The 14,444-nt window shown below is 32.2% G+C and overlaps 1 protein-coding gene across 7 annotated transcripts in view; it reads right to left on the minus strand.

Annotated features, from left to right (window-relative positions):
- Positions 1-5,993: 5,993 nt before the first annotated feature.
- POSTN (periostin) overlaps positions 5,994-14,444 on the minus strand; it is a 36,081-nt gene continuing 27,630 nt past the window's right edge. For 2 of the 7 annotated variants that reach the window (XM_047875154.1, XM_047875144.1), the window contains 6 exons: positions 14,314-14,403; positions 13,553-13,642; positions 12,744-12,821; positions 12,271-12,354; positions 7,950-7,991; positions 5,994-6,780 (listed from right to left, as the gene is read on the minus strand). In XM_047875154.1, the coding sequence (XP_047731110.1) occupies positions 6,743-6,780; positions 7,950-7,991; positions 12,271-12,354; positions 12,744-12,821; positions 13,553-13,642; positions 14,314-14,403 (422 nt within the window). In that variant the 3' untranslated portion in view covers positions 5,994-6,742. The remainder of the gene's footprint in view (positions 6,781-7,949; positions 7,992-12,270; positions 12,355-12,743; positions 12,822-13,552; positions 13,643-14,313; positions 14,404-14,444) is intronic. The other 5 variants (XM_047875191.1, XM_047875172.1, XM_047875182.1 and 2 more) reach the window with 3 other exon arrangements.

Genomic DNA, 14,444 nt, shown 5'->3' on the forward strand with positions numbered 1-14,444 from the left:
CAAAAATATCAAAATAGGATTTCTAGAGGTGAAAACTACAACATCTGAAATGAAAAATGCAGTATGGATTCAGGAGCAAATTATATTACAGAAGAAATGGTTAATGAATATGAAGACACAAAAATAGAAACTTTCTAAAAAGAAAGGCACACAAATAAAATAATAATTAAAAAAATAAAAGAACAACAGTGAGCTGTGTGACACTTTAAAAGCAGTTTAATATATATGTAATCCCAGAAGGGAGGGAACAGAACAATCCCTGGTGACTGAGAAAAGTCAAATTTGATAAAAATTCTAAACCCACAGATCCAAGAAACTCAACACTTCAAGGAACAAGAAACATGAGAAAAACCACACCAATGCACATCATAATTACATTTTTCAAAACCAGTGATAAAAAGAAAATCTTAGAGCAGTGATAAAGAAGGAAAAGAGGTCATATATAAAGCAAATAAAAAACAAGACAAGAAGAAAAATTGCAGTGAAATAACATCTTTACAATAGTGTAAATAAAAACTGTCAACCTAGAATTGCATATCCAGCAATATTTTTCGAAAACAAAGATGACATAATGATCTTTCGTAGGCAGAAAAATTTAAACTATTGCCAGCATATTTGCACAAAAGAAATGTTAAGAAAAGAAAAATGATACCAGATGGAAATATGGATCTACCAAAGGAACAAAGAGCACAAGAAATAGTCACTACATGTGTAAATAGATAATATTTTTCTTATTCCAATTTATTAAAAAGATAAATCACTTTAAAAAATGTTTATGTATTTTGAGAAAGAGAGAGAGAGAGAGCAGTAGAGGGGTAGAGGGGTAGAGAGAAAATCCCATGAGGCTGCACACTCATCACAGAGCCAGACACGGGGGTCTATCTCACAAACCATGAGATTATGACCTGAGCTGATTTCAAGAGTCAGTCGCTTAACTGACTGAGCCACCCAGACGCCTCAAAAGATAACTGATTTTTAAAGCATATTTAGAAAGAAAATTATAAAGTACTTTGAAGTGAATGAAAATTAAAATATATAAAAAATCTTTGAGATAATACTGAACAATTCTTGGTGGAGGAATTTATACCACTACACTCTGGTAGTAGAGAAAAGAAAGTTCTTAAATCATTGACTTCAGCTTCTACTTGAGAAACTAGAAAATAAAAATAAAATTAAAATTAAAGCAAAAGGAAGACAATAATAAGAAGTGAAAATCAATGAAATAGAAAACAGAAACAGTATAGAAAATCAATGAAAACCAATAAAATTGATTGATGGTTAGCTGGATTGGTTAGGAAGAAGAGAAGACAAAAATTACCAAAATCAGGCATGAGAGAGGTGACATCACTAAAGATATTTAAGTGATAATAATGGAATATTTTGAACAACACTATACCAATAAATTTGAAAATTGTTAGAGATGGACAAGTTCCTTGAAAGATACAAAGTACTAATCCCATTCAAGAGGAAATAGGTAATCCAAATAGCCCTATTGAATTGTACCTAAAAATCATTCTTCAAAAACAATTCTAAGCATAGATGTCCTCACTGGTGAATTCTACCAAACATTTAAGGAGAAAAAAAAATTACCAGTTCTATAGACACTTTCTAAAAACTGAAGAGAAGAGAATTCTTTCCAACTCATCTTGTGAAGTTTGCATTACCATAATACCAAACTCAGTCAAAAAAAATTACAATAAAAGATAACAATAGATGAGTGTCCTTCATGAACATACATGTAAAAATTATTTTTTTTTATTATTTTTGATTTGAGAGAGAGAGAGAGAGAGCACAAGGGGAAAGGCGGGGGAAGGGACAGAGGGAGAGACAATATCACACGGGCTTTGTGCTCAGTGCAGAGCCTGACATGGGGCTCAATCCCTTGACCCTTGGATCATGACCTGAGCCGAAATCAAGAATTGGAGGCTCAACCAACTGAGCCAACCAGGTGCCCCACGTGTAAAAATTCTTAACAAAACTTTCACAAACTGAACATATTATGGCTAAGTAGAATTCATCCCAGAATGAATGAGGTAAATGGGATGAGGATTTAACATTCAAAAATAAAGCCATGTAATTCCCTATATTAACAAACTAAAAAAAAATGATCAATTTAGTAGATGCAGAAAGAGCATTTGGTAAAAATCCAACATTCATTTCTTATAAAAATTCTCAGCAAAGTTGGAATAGTAGGTGCTTTCTTTAACCTGGTAATGGTTATCTATGAAAAAGCAGTGTTGCTAACATGACATTAAACACTATGCTTAAGGTTAGATGACTAGATGAATGTTTTCCCTTTAAGATCATGAAGAAAAAGAATGGCCTCTCTTGACACTTCTCTGCAACATTATGCTACTGTTCAACATCAACCAATGAAATTAGGCAAGATTAAATAACAAAAACACCCAAACTGCAAAAGAAGTAAAATTGTCTTCATCTGTAGAAAACATGATTGTCAGTGTAGAAAATTTGATGTAATCTATAAAAAGTTACTGGAACTAGTAAGTGAGTTTAACAAGTTTTCTGAATACTAGGCAATACACAGAAAATGAACAGCAATTGAAATAAAAACAATGTCATTGGTAATACCATAAAAAAATATTAAGCACATAACAAAAATTTACAAAAGAGGTGCAAGACCTGGACCCTCAAAATAATAAAACATTAGTAAGGTAATTTAATAAAGAGCTATATGAACTGAGAGATGTATTTTGTTCATGGTTTGAAAACCCAGTATTGTAAAGATTTTAATTATACTCAAGTTGATCCATATATTCAACACAATCTCAATTCAAAGTCCAGCAGATACCTTAATTTTTTTGTAGGAATTGCCAAGCTGATTTAAAAATTCATGTGGAAATGCAAATAATTTGAAATACCCTCTCAACTTTGAAAAAGATGAGCAGATTTGGAAGACTAACCCTACCTGATTTAATGACTTATTTAAAAACTACATTAATCTAGTCAGTCTGGTGTTTCAATTAAAATAGACAAACAGATGAAGGGAACAGAACACAAAGAAGAAAAACAGAAATAGACTCATAATATATGGAGTTTTGACAAAGATGTAAAGACATATCAATACACAAAGGAAAGTCTTTTCAGAAAATGGTGCTGGCTTAATTGGCTATCTATAGGGGGAAAAAACCAACTTTGATTTATACCTGCAGCTTAAACAAAAATGAATTAAAAATGAACTATATACCTCAATGTAAAACCTAAATCTAATAAAACTTCTAAAAGAATATAGATCAGAAATTTTTGTGAACTTTGGTCAATGAAAGATTTCTTAGATATGACAACCAAAGCCTAATCTATAAAAGAAAAAACATAAATACAACTTTGTTACCTTCAAAAACACTGCCGATAGAATGAAAAGATAGGTAACATATTAGGAGAAAATGTTTACACCTTATGTAGCTAATAAAGCTATGTAATCTATCTATCTATCTATCTATGCATATACATAAGATATAAGAAATTCTCAAAACTCAATAATAATTCTTAAAAACACCAACCCAATTAAAAATTGGCAAAAGATTTGAACAGACACTTCAAAGAATATATACAAATGTGAAATCAGCACATGAAAAACATACATCAGGGAAAAGCAAATTAATACCACAATAAGACTACACTACACACCTATTAGAATAGCTAAAATTAAGAAGATTGTATCAAGTGTTGACAAGAGAAATTGGAACTCCCATATACTTCCGGTGGAAATTTAAAATAGTAGAACTGCTTTGGAGTATTGTTTGGCAGTTTCCTAAAACATTAATCACATACCTTCTGTGTGGTCCTGTAATTCCACTCCTACATAAAATCCCAGAGAAAGAAAAGCAGACAAAGAAGCCATGCACAATGTGTGATTCAATTTATATAAAAGTCTAGAAAATGCCATTATCTAGAGTGACACAGAGTAGATCAGTAGTTGCTTGGAGACTGTGGTCTCAGCAGAAATCTCTATAAAGCAATATTTCTCAAAGTTAGGGCTTTGGACCTTATGCATTTGGATCAATTAGGAAGCCTTATTTGGAACTGCAGTCTTAAATTCAGGGTGCTCAAACTTATATGCTACTTATGCAGAGGACAGTTAGAAAAAGCTGAAATCAGGTAATATAGAGTCAGCACAATCAGGAAAATAAATGTGTTTGCTATACGCAAGTTTGTACTTGTTGAATAATGGAATTGTGGTGAGTTGATTGATGGCCTGATTTAAGAGTACAAGGTAAAAATAGTTACATAAATTAGTTGAGCCTCATTTTTTTCATATAAAACTGGAGATGATAAAACTTCACAATTTTTATTTATTAAAAACATTTTTTTTACATTTATTTTTGAGACACAGGGAGACAGAGCGTGAGTGGGGGAGGGGCAGTGAAGGGGGGGTACACAGAATCTGAACCTGGCTCCAGCCTCTGAGCTGTCACTCGGGGCTCGAACTCACGAACCGTGAGATCATGACCTGAGCTGAAGTTCGATGCTTTACCAACTGAGCCACCTGGGTGCCCCAAACTTCAGAATTTTTAAAGGATTAAATATTGTGTGTAAAAGTACATACTACTCTGCCTTTTGAGTTTACAGAAAGTGTTTGGATAGGATTAATATTTATATTATTTATTTATTATTAAATCCTTATTTTGGAGTTTAAAATTATTTATTTTCATATATTTTAAATCTTATTTTTATTTGTATTATTGTTATAGCTTATTAATAATTATTTACATTTTATCTTTAAATATATTTGCATGTGTCATTTGAAAGACTCTGTCCTTTACCAAAGAGATATGCTAGATTTTTGTATGTGTACTAACCAAAACTGATTTCTTTTCTCTTCTTTGGTTCAATAATAATAATGGAAAAAAGGGCAGGACTTTAAAGTTAGCTGTCTTTAAAAAGACCTTAACGTCATTCCTATTGTTGTGGATTACCATGTTCAAAGTACAACTTGGGAACACTTGTCTCATCATCAAATGAAAACCCTGAAGGTGGCTAACTGAATGAGCCAACCTTCTATTTACTCTATGCAATAACTTGTGATCTTCAGAGGATCATGAACAACATGCTGTCTTTTTGGAATAGTCATCTTTGTTGATGATGGTTCAGTATATTCTACCAGTACTACCTTATGTAACCATCCCTCTGAATCATTTTGGGACCACCATGGCCACACTCTGTCCAGTTGAGATTGTAGTCCCAAGATTCTCTGCATGAATACAAGAGTTAGTGGGGCATTTTGCTGCCTGGCAGAGGTTCTAAATGCTATACATAAATCTCACCACTATCCTGGACTAGAAAGCATTCTGGAAAACCAAGGCTCTTGAGCACTTCCTCCATGTCACTGTCGTATCTTTATATTTTACTTCCTCATCCCAATTGCTTCCCCAAAAAAACCAATGCTTTCACCTACCCCCCCCCAAATTTAGATCCTTTAATTGTATGCTAGTAGTGAGGCTCTCATCCAAGCTGGACATCTGTGATCAAGACTGGTATCTTGAGTTTGACCTTCCTCAGTTTTATGTGTATAATACAATTTTATTACATAGTCACCAGTTTCTCATGAGTGTGGATTCTGTTCCCTGATTGCTCTCATTCACAAGATGACACTTGTTGAGATCTAAGTAGATCAACTGATATCTTTATCATTCTCTGCAAACAAATATTTTTCTTTTACTGTGCAATGGATTCCAGTGTTACTTCAGTCTTAGTTAAGGGAATCTCTGTGACTTTTCCTATATCTAGCAAAATCCTAGGAAAAATTAAAGTATTTGTGTCTGTGTAGAACTGTTTATTCTTCTACTATAGCTCAAAGTGAGTTATGAATTATTGGTGATTTGTTTCTTTACTCTTTGAAGACAGTAACTGTCTGGTTCACAACCTGGCATGGTTCTGGGGTTCTATTAGGTATTCAGTTGATGCTTAATGATTGCTTCATTGAGTAATGATTCTTTATGTAACATAATAGTTTAAAAAATTCAAGAAACACTAAATTCATTCAATTTCCTTTATTGAGTATTTGTAATAAAAAAAGAGGTATAAAGTCTTGTTCCCAAGTCCAAACCACTTATTAATTTAAACCTTGAGTTTTCTGATTACCCAATTTGAAGTAATTCTTTTTATAACTGAAAAAATTGTTTTATTGAAAATTTGAGATAAAAATATGTATTGAAAAAAGCATATGGCAAACATTTCAAGAGTACAAAATTAGTTGTAGAAATAACATAATTTACTGGTAATCCCACATTGTATTAGAAATGTGTGAAGTTTTTTGACATAAACATTTTGTTTGCTTGTTTTTTTAGTACTGAGCACCCAGTTTTATAGCTTAGCTTCCCATGGAGAGGTACCTGCTTGCATACATTTTATCTATCTCTTAGATTCAAGGCTTAATCTTCTCAATGGAATGTGAGACTTGAATTTTGATAACTCAGGTGACAAGAATCTTCTTTGATGGATTCCAAAGTTAGCTAGAATTTTTAATGTCAATATGTAAAAGCCTGTATGTAAGGTGTTCTATTTCCTTCAGTTCCTATCCCACAGCAGACTAACCCCCACAATTTCCTTCATGTTTCTCATTCAGAGAAAAAAAAGGTGAAATTTGTATTCAGAATTTTTCTGTGTTTGCTTTTTTCGTGCTGGTGTTTCTTTTCCTGAAGTCAGTGTGGCTCTCATAGTTTTCGCTTAGCATCAGGTTATTGATTTAGGGTGGTATAAACTTTGCTGTCTGGTTGCTGGATTTTCACTGAGAACGACCTTCTCTGGATCGTCTTCTAGATCCTGATAGGAAGAAAGATGAACACATAGATTGTAAATGTGATGAAACTTTAGAATTTAACAATATGATATCCTATGCATGACTATATCTATAAAGACCATCATTTCTTACTGTATTAAACATTATATTCTGTTTTCTTAATATCCTGTTTATGGTGATGAAATCTAGGTTATCTTTTGATTAAAAGTGTATGAGAATAATAATTTGAAGTTTGATTTTAGTTCTTTAGAAAACTTGGATGAATAGGATGTTTAGAAGAAATCCCTGATAAAACCTTCAATTAAAAAGTATTTGTATAATTGATTCTTTAATTTCAATTGTCTAAGTTGGGTTGGTTTAAAATCAGATATACCTATAATGCATTTACAATCCTTGCAATTTCTTTTGACTATTAATATGTAATTATTTTAGAAAGTCCAATCTTGGAATTTGTTTGAAGTTCCACATGGAAAATCTGTCATTGTTTAATCTATTAGAATGCAAGAGAACCTGAGTGAAAGATTAGAAAATGCATATAAGTATAGTTATGAAGAAAACTGTAGTGCATGGGTAATATATGCATGTGTATAATCTACACATATATCAAAATTTTGTAGAAAGTTATATTAATAACTTTCTATATGTGTATAGTTTTATTTTTTTATTATTTTTTTAACGTTTATCTTTGAGAGAGAGAGACAGAGTGTGAGCGGGGGAGGGGCAGAGAGAGAAGGAGACACAGAATCTGAAGCAGGCTCCAGGCTCAGAGCTGTCAGCACAGAGCCTGATGTGGGGCTGGAACCCACTAATGTTTACTAACGTTTAATTTGCTAATGTTTCAAACTGTAGCCTGATCTCTAACATTTTTAGAGAGTTCAGGTTCACCAGCAACCAACTTTTGCTTGGCTCATATTCAAGGATTTCTTTTCAACTTAACTCTACTTGAATCTACTTTAGTGGTTTCAAAAATCTAGCACTTGAGTATGATTGCCTTTCCTTTAACATTTGTTGTCCTTACATCTTACTGATCGTGTAGAACATGAATAAGTTATTTTCTGATTTTTATCAGCAAAATACTTTGCCTCAAAATTTGCTAACTTGTCTCCCTGAAAGACAACAAGATCCAATAAAATATATTAAAACATTACCCTTTGGATGTATCTCCTATGCACAGTACTATCAATACATTTACCTTGAACTCTTTTGTTGGCATGTATCTTCCTCACAGGTGTGTCTAAAATTAAATAGTTGTAGTTAGAAATACTTTCAAGTTATGGCTTACATAGACAGGAGACCGTAATTAAAGAAAAGTATAAAGTTTAAAATAAGCATCACTTAAACGTGTAGTTTTTTTTGGAATCATGAGACTTTTTCATTGGCTACAGACAGGCATTTGTTGTCCACTGATGAGAACAAATGTTCACTGTTTGCAAAACATTGTTTCATTATAGCATTTGGAGCCCCATACAATGTGTCATTTTTCCATAGAGTAAGTGACTTACATGACTTTTTCACTTTTTTTATAAAAAGCATTGCTTTATGATGAAGGAATATTTAATATTATATACAGTGTAACAGAAGTGTCTTCCCAGAGATATTGAGTCATTTTTCCAGTCATTCCTATTTGTGATGTATCAGACTTCTGCCTCTGAAATTCTCATTATAAATTAATTCACAATTACCTTATAGAACGCCAGGACAACAAGATAGCATTGGCCTAATAACTCTAGAAATATAATATTAAGCAACTTAGGAAATGTGTGCCAACATACTCCCAAGTTTAATTCCAATCCTGTAAGACCATTTATAAAATTAACTAGTTAAAAATAATAAAAGCTTTCATATTTAAGATTTTAAAGTGTTTCATAACTATACAGTTTTTTTGTTGTTATAGTTGCATAATACTTCCCAATTCCTTGTTTTTCTTTAACTCCTCAACAACACCCCCTGGTAGGCCCAAATTCACATTTTCACTCTGCTATTGGATGCTTAAGATCAAGGTTAAATGTGGTTTCTACAGTGACTTCATTTTTCTGCTTACCTTGTAAAATTTTTTTCTATACATTTCTTGCTTTTATATATTATTTATACCCAATAATCAGGTCAAAATCTTTCTATTATATATATATATATTTTTTTTTTCAATTCTCTGAAATTCCATTAAAAAGTAAAGCAAGAAACTGTCACCAACAGTTAAGAAAGAAACATTTTAAAAATGTTTGAATAATTTTGTTTCTACCTGGCACATTTCCAACATGGTTTATTTCCCACGGAATATAAGATGTGTAATCACTTATGATACGTTGTTAATAGAGTAAAATAGAATACAGAACTGTAGAAAACCTCATTAGGTTCGATATTGAGTCTAAGTTTTTTTGAGATAGAAAAGTCTGAATTATGGACTATGGTCCAATTGATATATTTCCATTAACTTCAGGTTTATTTGGTAACAAAATAAGGGCTTATAAAATATAGTCAAGAAGAGATGGATCCAGTCTTTAATTAGTGAATAAGACCATTGTTTATAATGGACTTGTTAAACTCCAAATAACAGTTACTGTATAATTTAAAGCAAGCTCACAGAAGTATTTGCAGCATTACGTTTCAAAACAAGCACTTACACTTAGATTTTCTTTCATATACTTGGCAGCATCCAATTAAGTAATTAATTTGTTACTAGTTTGCTATGATAATATTAAAATAAGCATTAATTGTTTGCAAAAAAATCTTTAGGAGAAAGTTTAATAAAGTGTAGGAAACCAGATTTGTTCCCAGTGGCTTTCTGCTATCTCAATATGAATGAAAGTGGGATCAAGTCATATGCTTAGAGAAGCAAAATGTGGGAGAATAAACCAATCATATGAATGATCCCACATGAAGGTCCCTCCCTACCATGTTTTATGAAACACGTAAAGTGCTTCAGCCCAAATATTTATCGGATTTTTGCATATTTACCATGGGTATGGCTCTCAGAAATTTAAATTAGGTGTAAAATATTACTTCATTACATTTATACTATATAAGTGTATTGTGTTAATATAGTCGGCCATGATATTTACAGTAGCTAGCATTACTGGGAGCTTGTGTTTACTGAGCATTATTCCAAGTGCTTTTCATATATTAGCTCATTTATATGTAAGTGACATTACTATCCTCATTTTCAGATGAAGAATCAACTTAAGTTAGTTTGAGTTGGAGCCCAGATCAAAAGCCAGACCTGCAAGCTGATCCCTATTCTCTACACAGGCTTTACATGTTATATTGGCAGATTTGTCAAAACCATCCAGAATGACTTGTTTTTTGTTCCTTCCTCTATAGCTTGATATTCTCCCTTAATTACTTTGGTAGTTTTAGTAAATGTAATTTTATCTAAGATAAGTGTGAAACTTCTATGCATTTCATGAGAACATTTTTTAGTTGGGGGCTTGGATGTACTTCAATGGTAAATCACAATATTGAAACCAAAAGGGCCACTGAGCCATGTTACTAGTCATGACTAGAATAATTGAGGAATATACTCAATTCATCAAAATGTACTACATGTATCACTATAAGCAGTCTAGATAGAAAACTCCAAGCTTTAATATGAAGACTACAGTTTGGATAGAGATCAATTATCTATACTATGAAAGAACAAAAGCAAGCCTTGCGTGATGTACTCTTTATTCACAGCAGCTTCTTTGGAAATAGGTATCTCAGGATCTGGACACTTATAACTCAGTGATGATGCATTGGTTTTACAGGGCTAGGAAAAAAAAAATACTAGCATGTCCAGTTAGTTTCCAGATACTAGTAACTATGCTTCTTATGTTGTCTTTCTTATGAGAAGAAAAGCCTTAGAAATGTTTTTTTAAATTTGTGATGTGGCATTGTGGAAATTAATGCTTTATAGATATGTAGAGAAACCAAATATTGAGAACTAAAGGAATCAACCTCTGGGATAAAAGAAACAGGAGTTAAAGAAAGATTTCCTTAACTAAAATTAGAATATCATATTCTTGTAGCAGGTATATTTTCTTTTGCCTGAAGTTATTGTTGTGTACTTAGTTCGCTGTCTATAATCGACTTGTTAACTGGGGCTTATTAAAGGTGAAGAAAACATACTTACCTGAAGTTTAAGACTAAATAAAGCAAAGCAATGTATATATAGGTGCGGCTACTGATTGATTCATTCTCTAAAAAGCACTGCCATTCTACAAAGCTGCTTACTATGGCAAGGACTTAACAAAAAAAAAGAATTCAATTTAACCTTCATAATATCTTCACCACTTCCCTCAAATCCTTGTTTACCTAGCTGACAGTTAAACATTTGTGGGTAGATGAGTAAATTCTGTATTAGATCACACAGAAAACCTTGATTCTATTACGGCTTTGGCTGTGTCACACTCTCCCTACAGTCTGAACGGAAATCTTGTATTTTTCAGACACATATTTTTCTATTGAGGGGAAATTTAATCATTGGTTAAATAAAAATTATTTATTTTTACTATCGCTGAAGGGTCTCAGCACTATATATAAGAGGTTTTACCTATATAAAATAAAGAATAAAGAAACAATTGCTTAAAATATGTGTGGTCCCAAAAGAATTTACATCTTCTTGGACATAGTGATAACAAATTAAGCAGAAAAACCATCTTGGACAATACTTTGGAGAAATACCAACTTTCAGTTGTGTTTCTCAAATATTTCAAGAAGTATTTTTGATTTTTGTAAATAATTTATATGCTTCTTTAAAGCAATCTGTCATCTAAATACTTTCGTTTTTAATAAAATGAACTAGAAATTTATTTATTCAAATGCCAATTACCCAAATAATATGTCATTAGTATTTACTATTTCTTTGAATAATTACCATTTAGAGTTTGCATAAGATTTTGAATTCTTTTTTTTCTCCTTTGCTTTTAAAAGTAGGTCCTTTTAATGCCATAGACAGAGAACATTCATACTTTAAAGATTAATTTCATATGCAAAATAATTTACATCTCCAGGTATAGATTATCACTCAAACTGTTAGAAGAAACAGATATTCATTCTCAAGAATGTAGTTTGGAAAAGAAAATTGCTAAATGCACTGTTTTGTTTTTATTTCTAGATCTATGCACTTAAAAAATCTATAAACATGCTTTTTATTATTGTTGTGGGGGCAGTGAATACATTTTTTTAAATATAAAAAGTATGTCAATTTAGACTTCTTTAAACAACTACCAATTTAAAAAGTATTCTTCTTTCAGATACTTAAAATATCCTTACAATTATCTGTATCAAAGAAAAAAAATATTCATTGCTCCCCAAGTTTATACCATACAACTTTTTAAAGACCGTTTCAACTAGTAATCATTTCTTCATTATTATTACTTAAACTTCTATTGAACTGATCAGTCTCTTAAGACAACCAATGATGTTGTCTTTTTCAACCTTATGAAAAGAAAAACCTGAATGTTCAGTCTTTAAAAAGTTGAAGAATTCAGTCACCAGAACCTGTTAGGCGGGTTAGTGGTTTTCCTTTTACTAACCTCCCTGAAGCAGTCTTTTAATTTCTTCATCTTCAAATAAATGACCATCACCTCCTTCAATGAATTTGGTGACCTTGGTGACCTCTGAGAGGATACATGTTTATAGCAGAAATTGGTTTATGTAATAGAAACACAGGAGACTTGATGTGATACATAATGGCATCTGGCAAACAATGAATTCCAGACCAACACTTGGTTCTTTTTCTATCTTTAGTGTTGGTTTTTGATGTCAGTTTTCTTATAAGGCTATTGAACAATATATCACAAAACAATCAATACAACCCAATGTCATTTGGATTTCATTCTCTATCTTTGGGCTTTTTTTCACATGCTGGCATGGAACTTGAATGAAAGAATGAGATAGAGTAGAAAACCTGTAAAAGGGCTCAAAGATTATCTTAGACTGAAACAGGTAGCTTAGGTCAAGTCACATTTTAATTTTTCTACACCTTCTTGCAATATTTATCGCTGACCTTCCTGCAATAATTTCTTCAGTGTTTCTTCCGTTTCTCCACCACCAGTGGAAATCCTAGTGTATTTTATTTCAGGACCTGAAAGAAAGAAAAAAATTTTTTTTAAAAAAAAGGTCTAAAACAGCGATGGGCAAACTTCCTACCGAAAGGGCCAGATAGGAAGTATTTTAGACTTTGTAGGCCATACGGCTCGTGGTGCAGCTATTCACGTTGCCATTGTAGTGTGAAAATAGTTACACACGTTATATGAAGGACTGATCACACTGGGTTCCAAACAGAACTTTACATAAGTAGGTGGCGCAAGCCATAGTTGCTGACTGCTCATTTAAACAAATACTTAAAACATGGCTGAATTCAGAATTTTAGGCTAATTCATTGGTGGGAGACTGACACAGTGGTTTGCTAAACTGATCAGTTGCCTTATACAAACTTGTGTATATTTCAGTATGTAGATGTGTAATAAACCTTAAGCTAAATGGAAAATCAAAGGAGGGAATCGTTTTTCTTCTAGGATTTACTAACTCATTACAAATAGCAAGGGGAAAATGTTATGTCACATGTATGAATATGTATAATAAAAACACATGCTTATAGATTAGTCCACAAATTCCAATTCAGAGAAAAACACAGATTAAATAGTTAGGATAATATTATTGCTGTCAAAAAATGATGTATCTTCAGTAACCACCATGAAAATGACTTAGTCAATTTCTCTAGTGATTCTTATAGAGATAGAGCTTTTTTTAAGATTTACTATGGTTTTATCTTTATAATTCAAGCATAGTTCCATGTATGGAATCAAAGATTACCTGTAATGATTCGTTCTTCTCTTGTCTCTTTTTCGGTTATTTCCACAGGCACTCCATCAATGATTTTAGTGTATTTTTTAATAATTGGCTCTAAAAGTAGGGGAAGAAAAATTCATATGGTATATCCCCTTATGATGTCTAAACTGCCAAATGTAGACATTTTCATTATTAAATATATTTCTCAAAGCCATACCATTTAGAATTCAAACATAATCATTTGGGGGACATATCTTAAATAGGTTTAGATCAACAAATGTCTAAAAACTGTAGCAGTTATGTCCTGAATCTTGGGTGAGGGAGAGAGCTAACTCTCCATGCCATACTTATTTTCTGACAATGGAGTGAGTGTTTAGTAAGAATCCAGGGAATTATACATCATTAGAGTGGGAACCCTGCTGGAGAGTCCCAGCAGTGACTGATTAGTCAACCTAATACAATGGTCATTTTTTCTTCTAAATCAAATAGACCACTTTGTATTGACATTATTATTATCATTATATTTCATAGTCATCACTTGCATATGCATGATATGCATATGTTGGACCTGGTGGCTTAATGGTTAAATTAACTCCAATTTGTTACATTGGCTTAATTTCATTAAAGGTAAATTGTATTTTATTTGTAAGTGAGAAAAATATTCCCACAATTTATATAAAAAGAAAGCCAAGAGAAAACATCAGATGTTCAATATATTTAACCAACACTATTTCAAAATAATCACAGTGATCCTAACTAGGCTTTAGGAAATACACATAACGCACCTCCATGGATCACTTCAGTTACTGTTTCACCTTCTTTAATCAGTCTGAGCTCAGGTTCACCTTCAATTTTGACCTTTGTTATTGTGGGTCCTGAGGTATTGTTTTAGGAGACAAATTATCATGTTAAGGCA

The sequence above is a fragment of the Prionailurus viverrinus genome, chromosome A1 (assembly GCF_022837055.1).
Source record: "Prionailurus viverrinus isolate Anna chromosome A1, UM_Priviv_1.0, whole genome shotgun sequence".
In the NCBI taxonomy this organism is placed as follows: domain Eukaryota; kingdom Metazoa; phylum Chordata; class Mammalia; order Carnivora; family Felidae; genus Prionailurus; species Prionailurus viverrinus.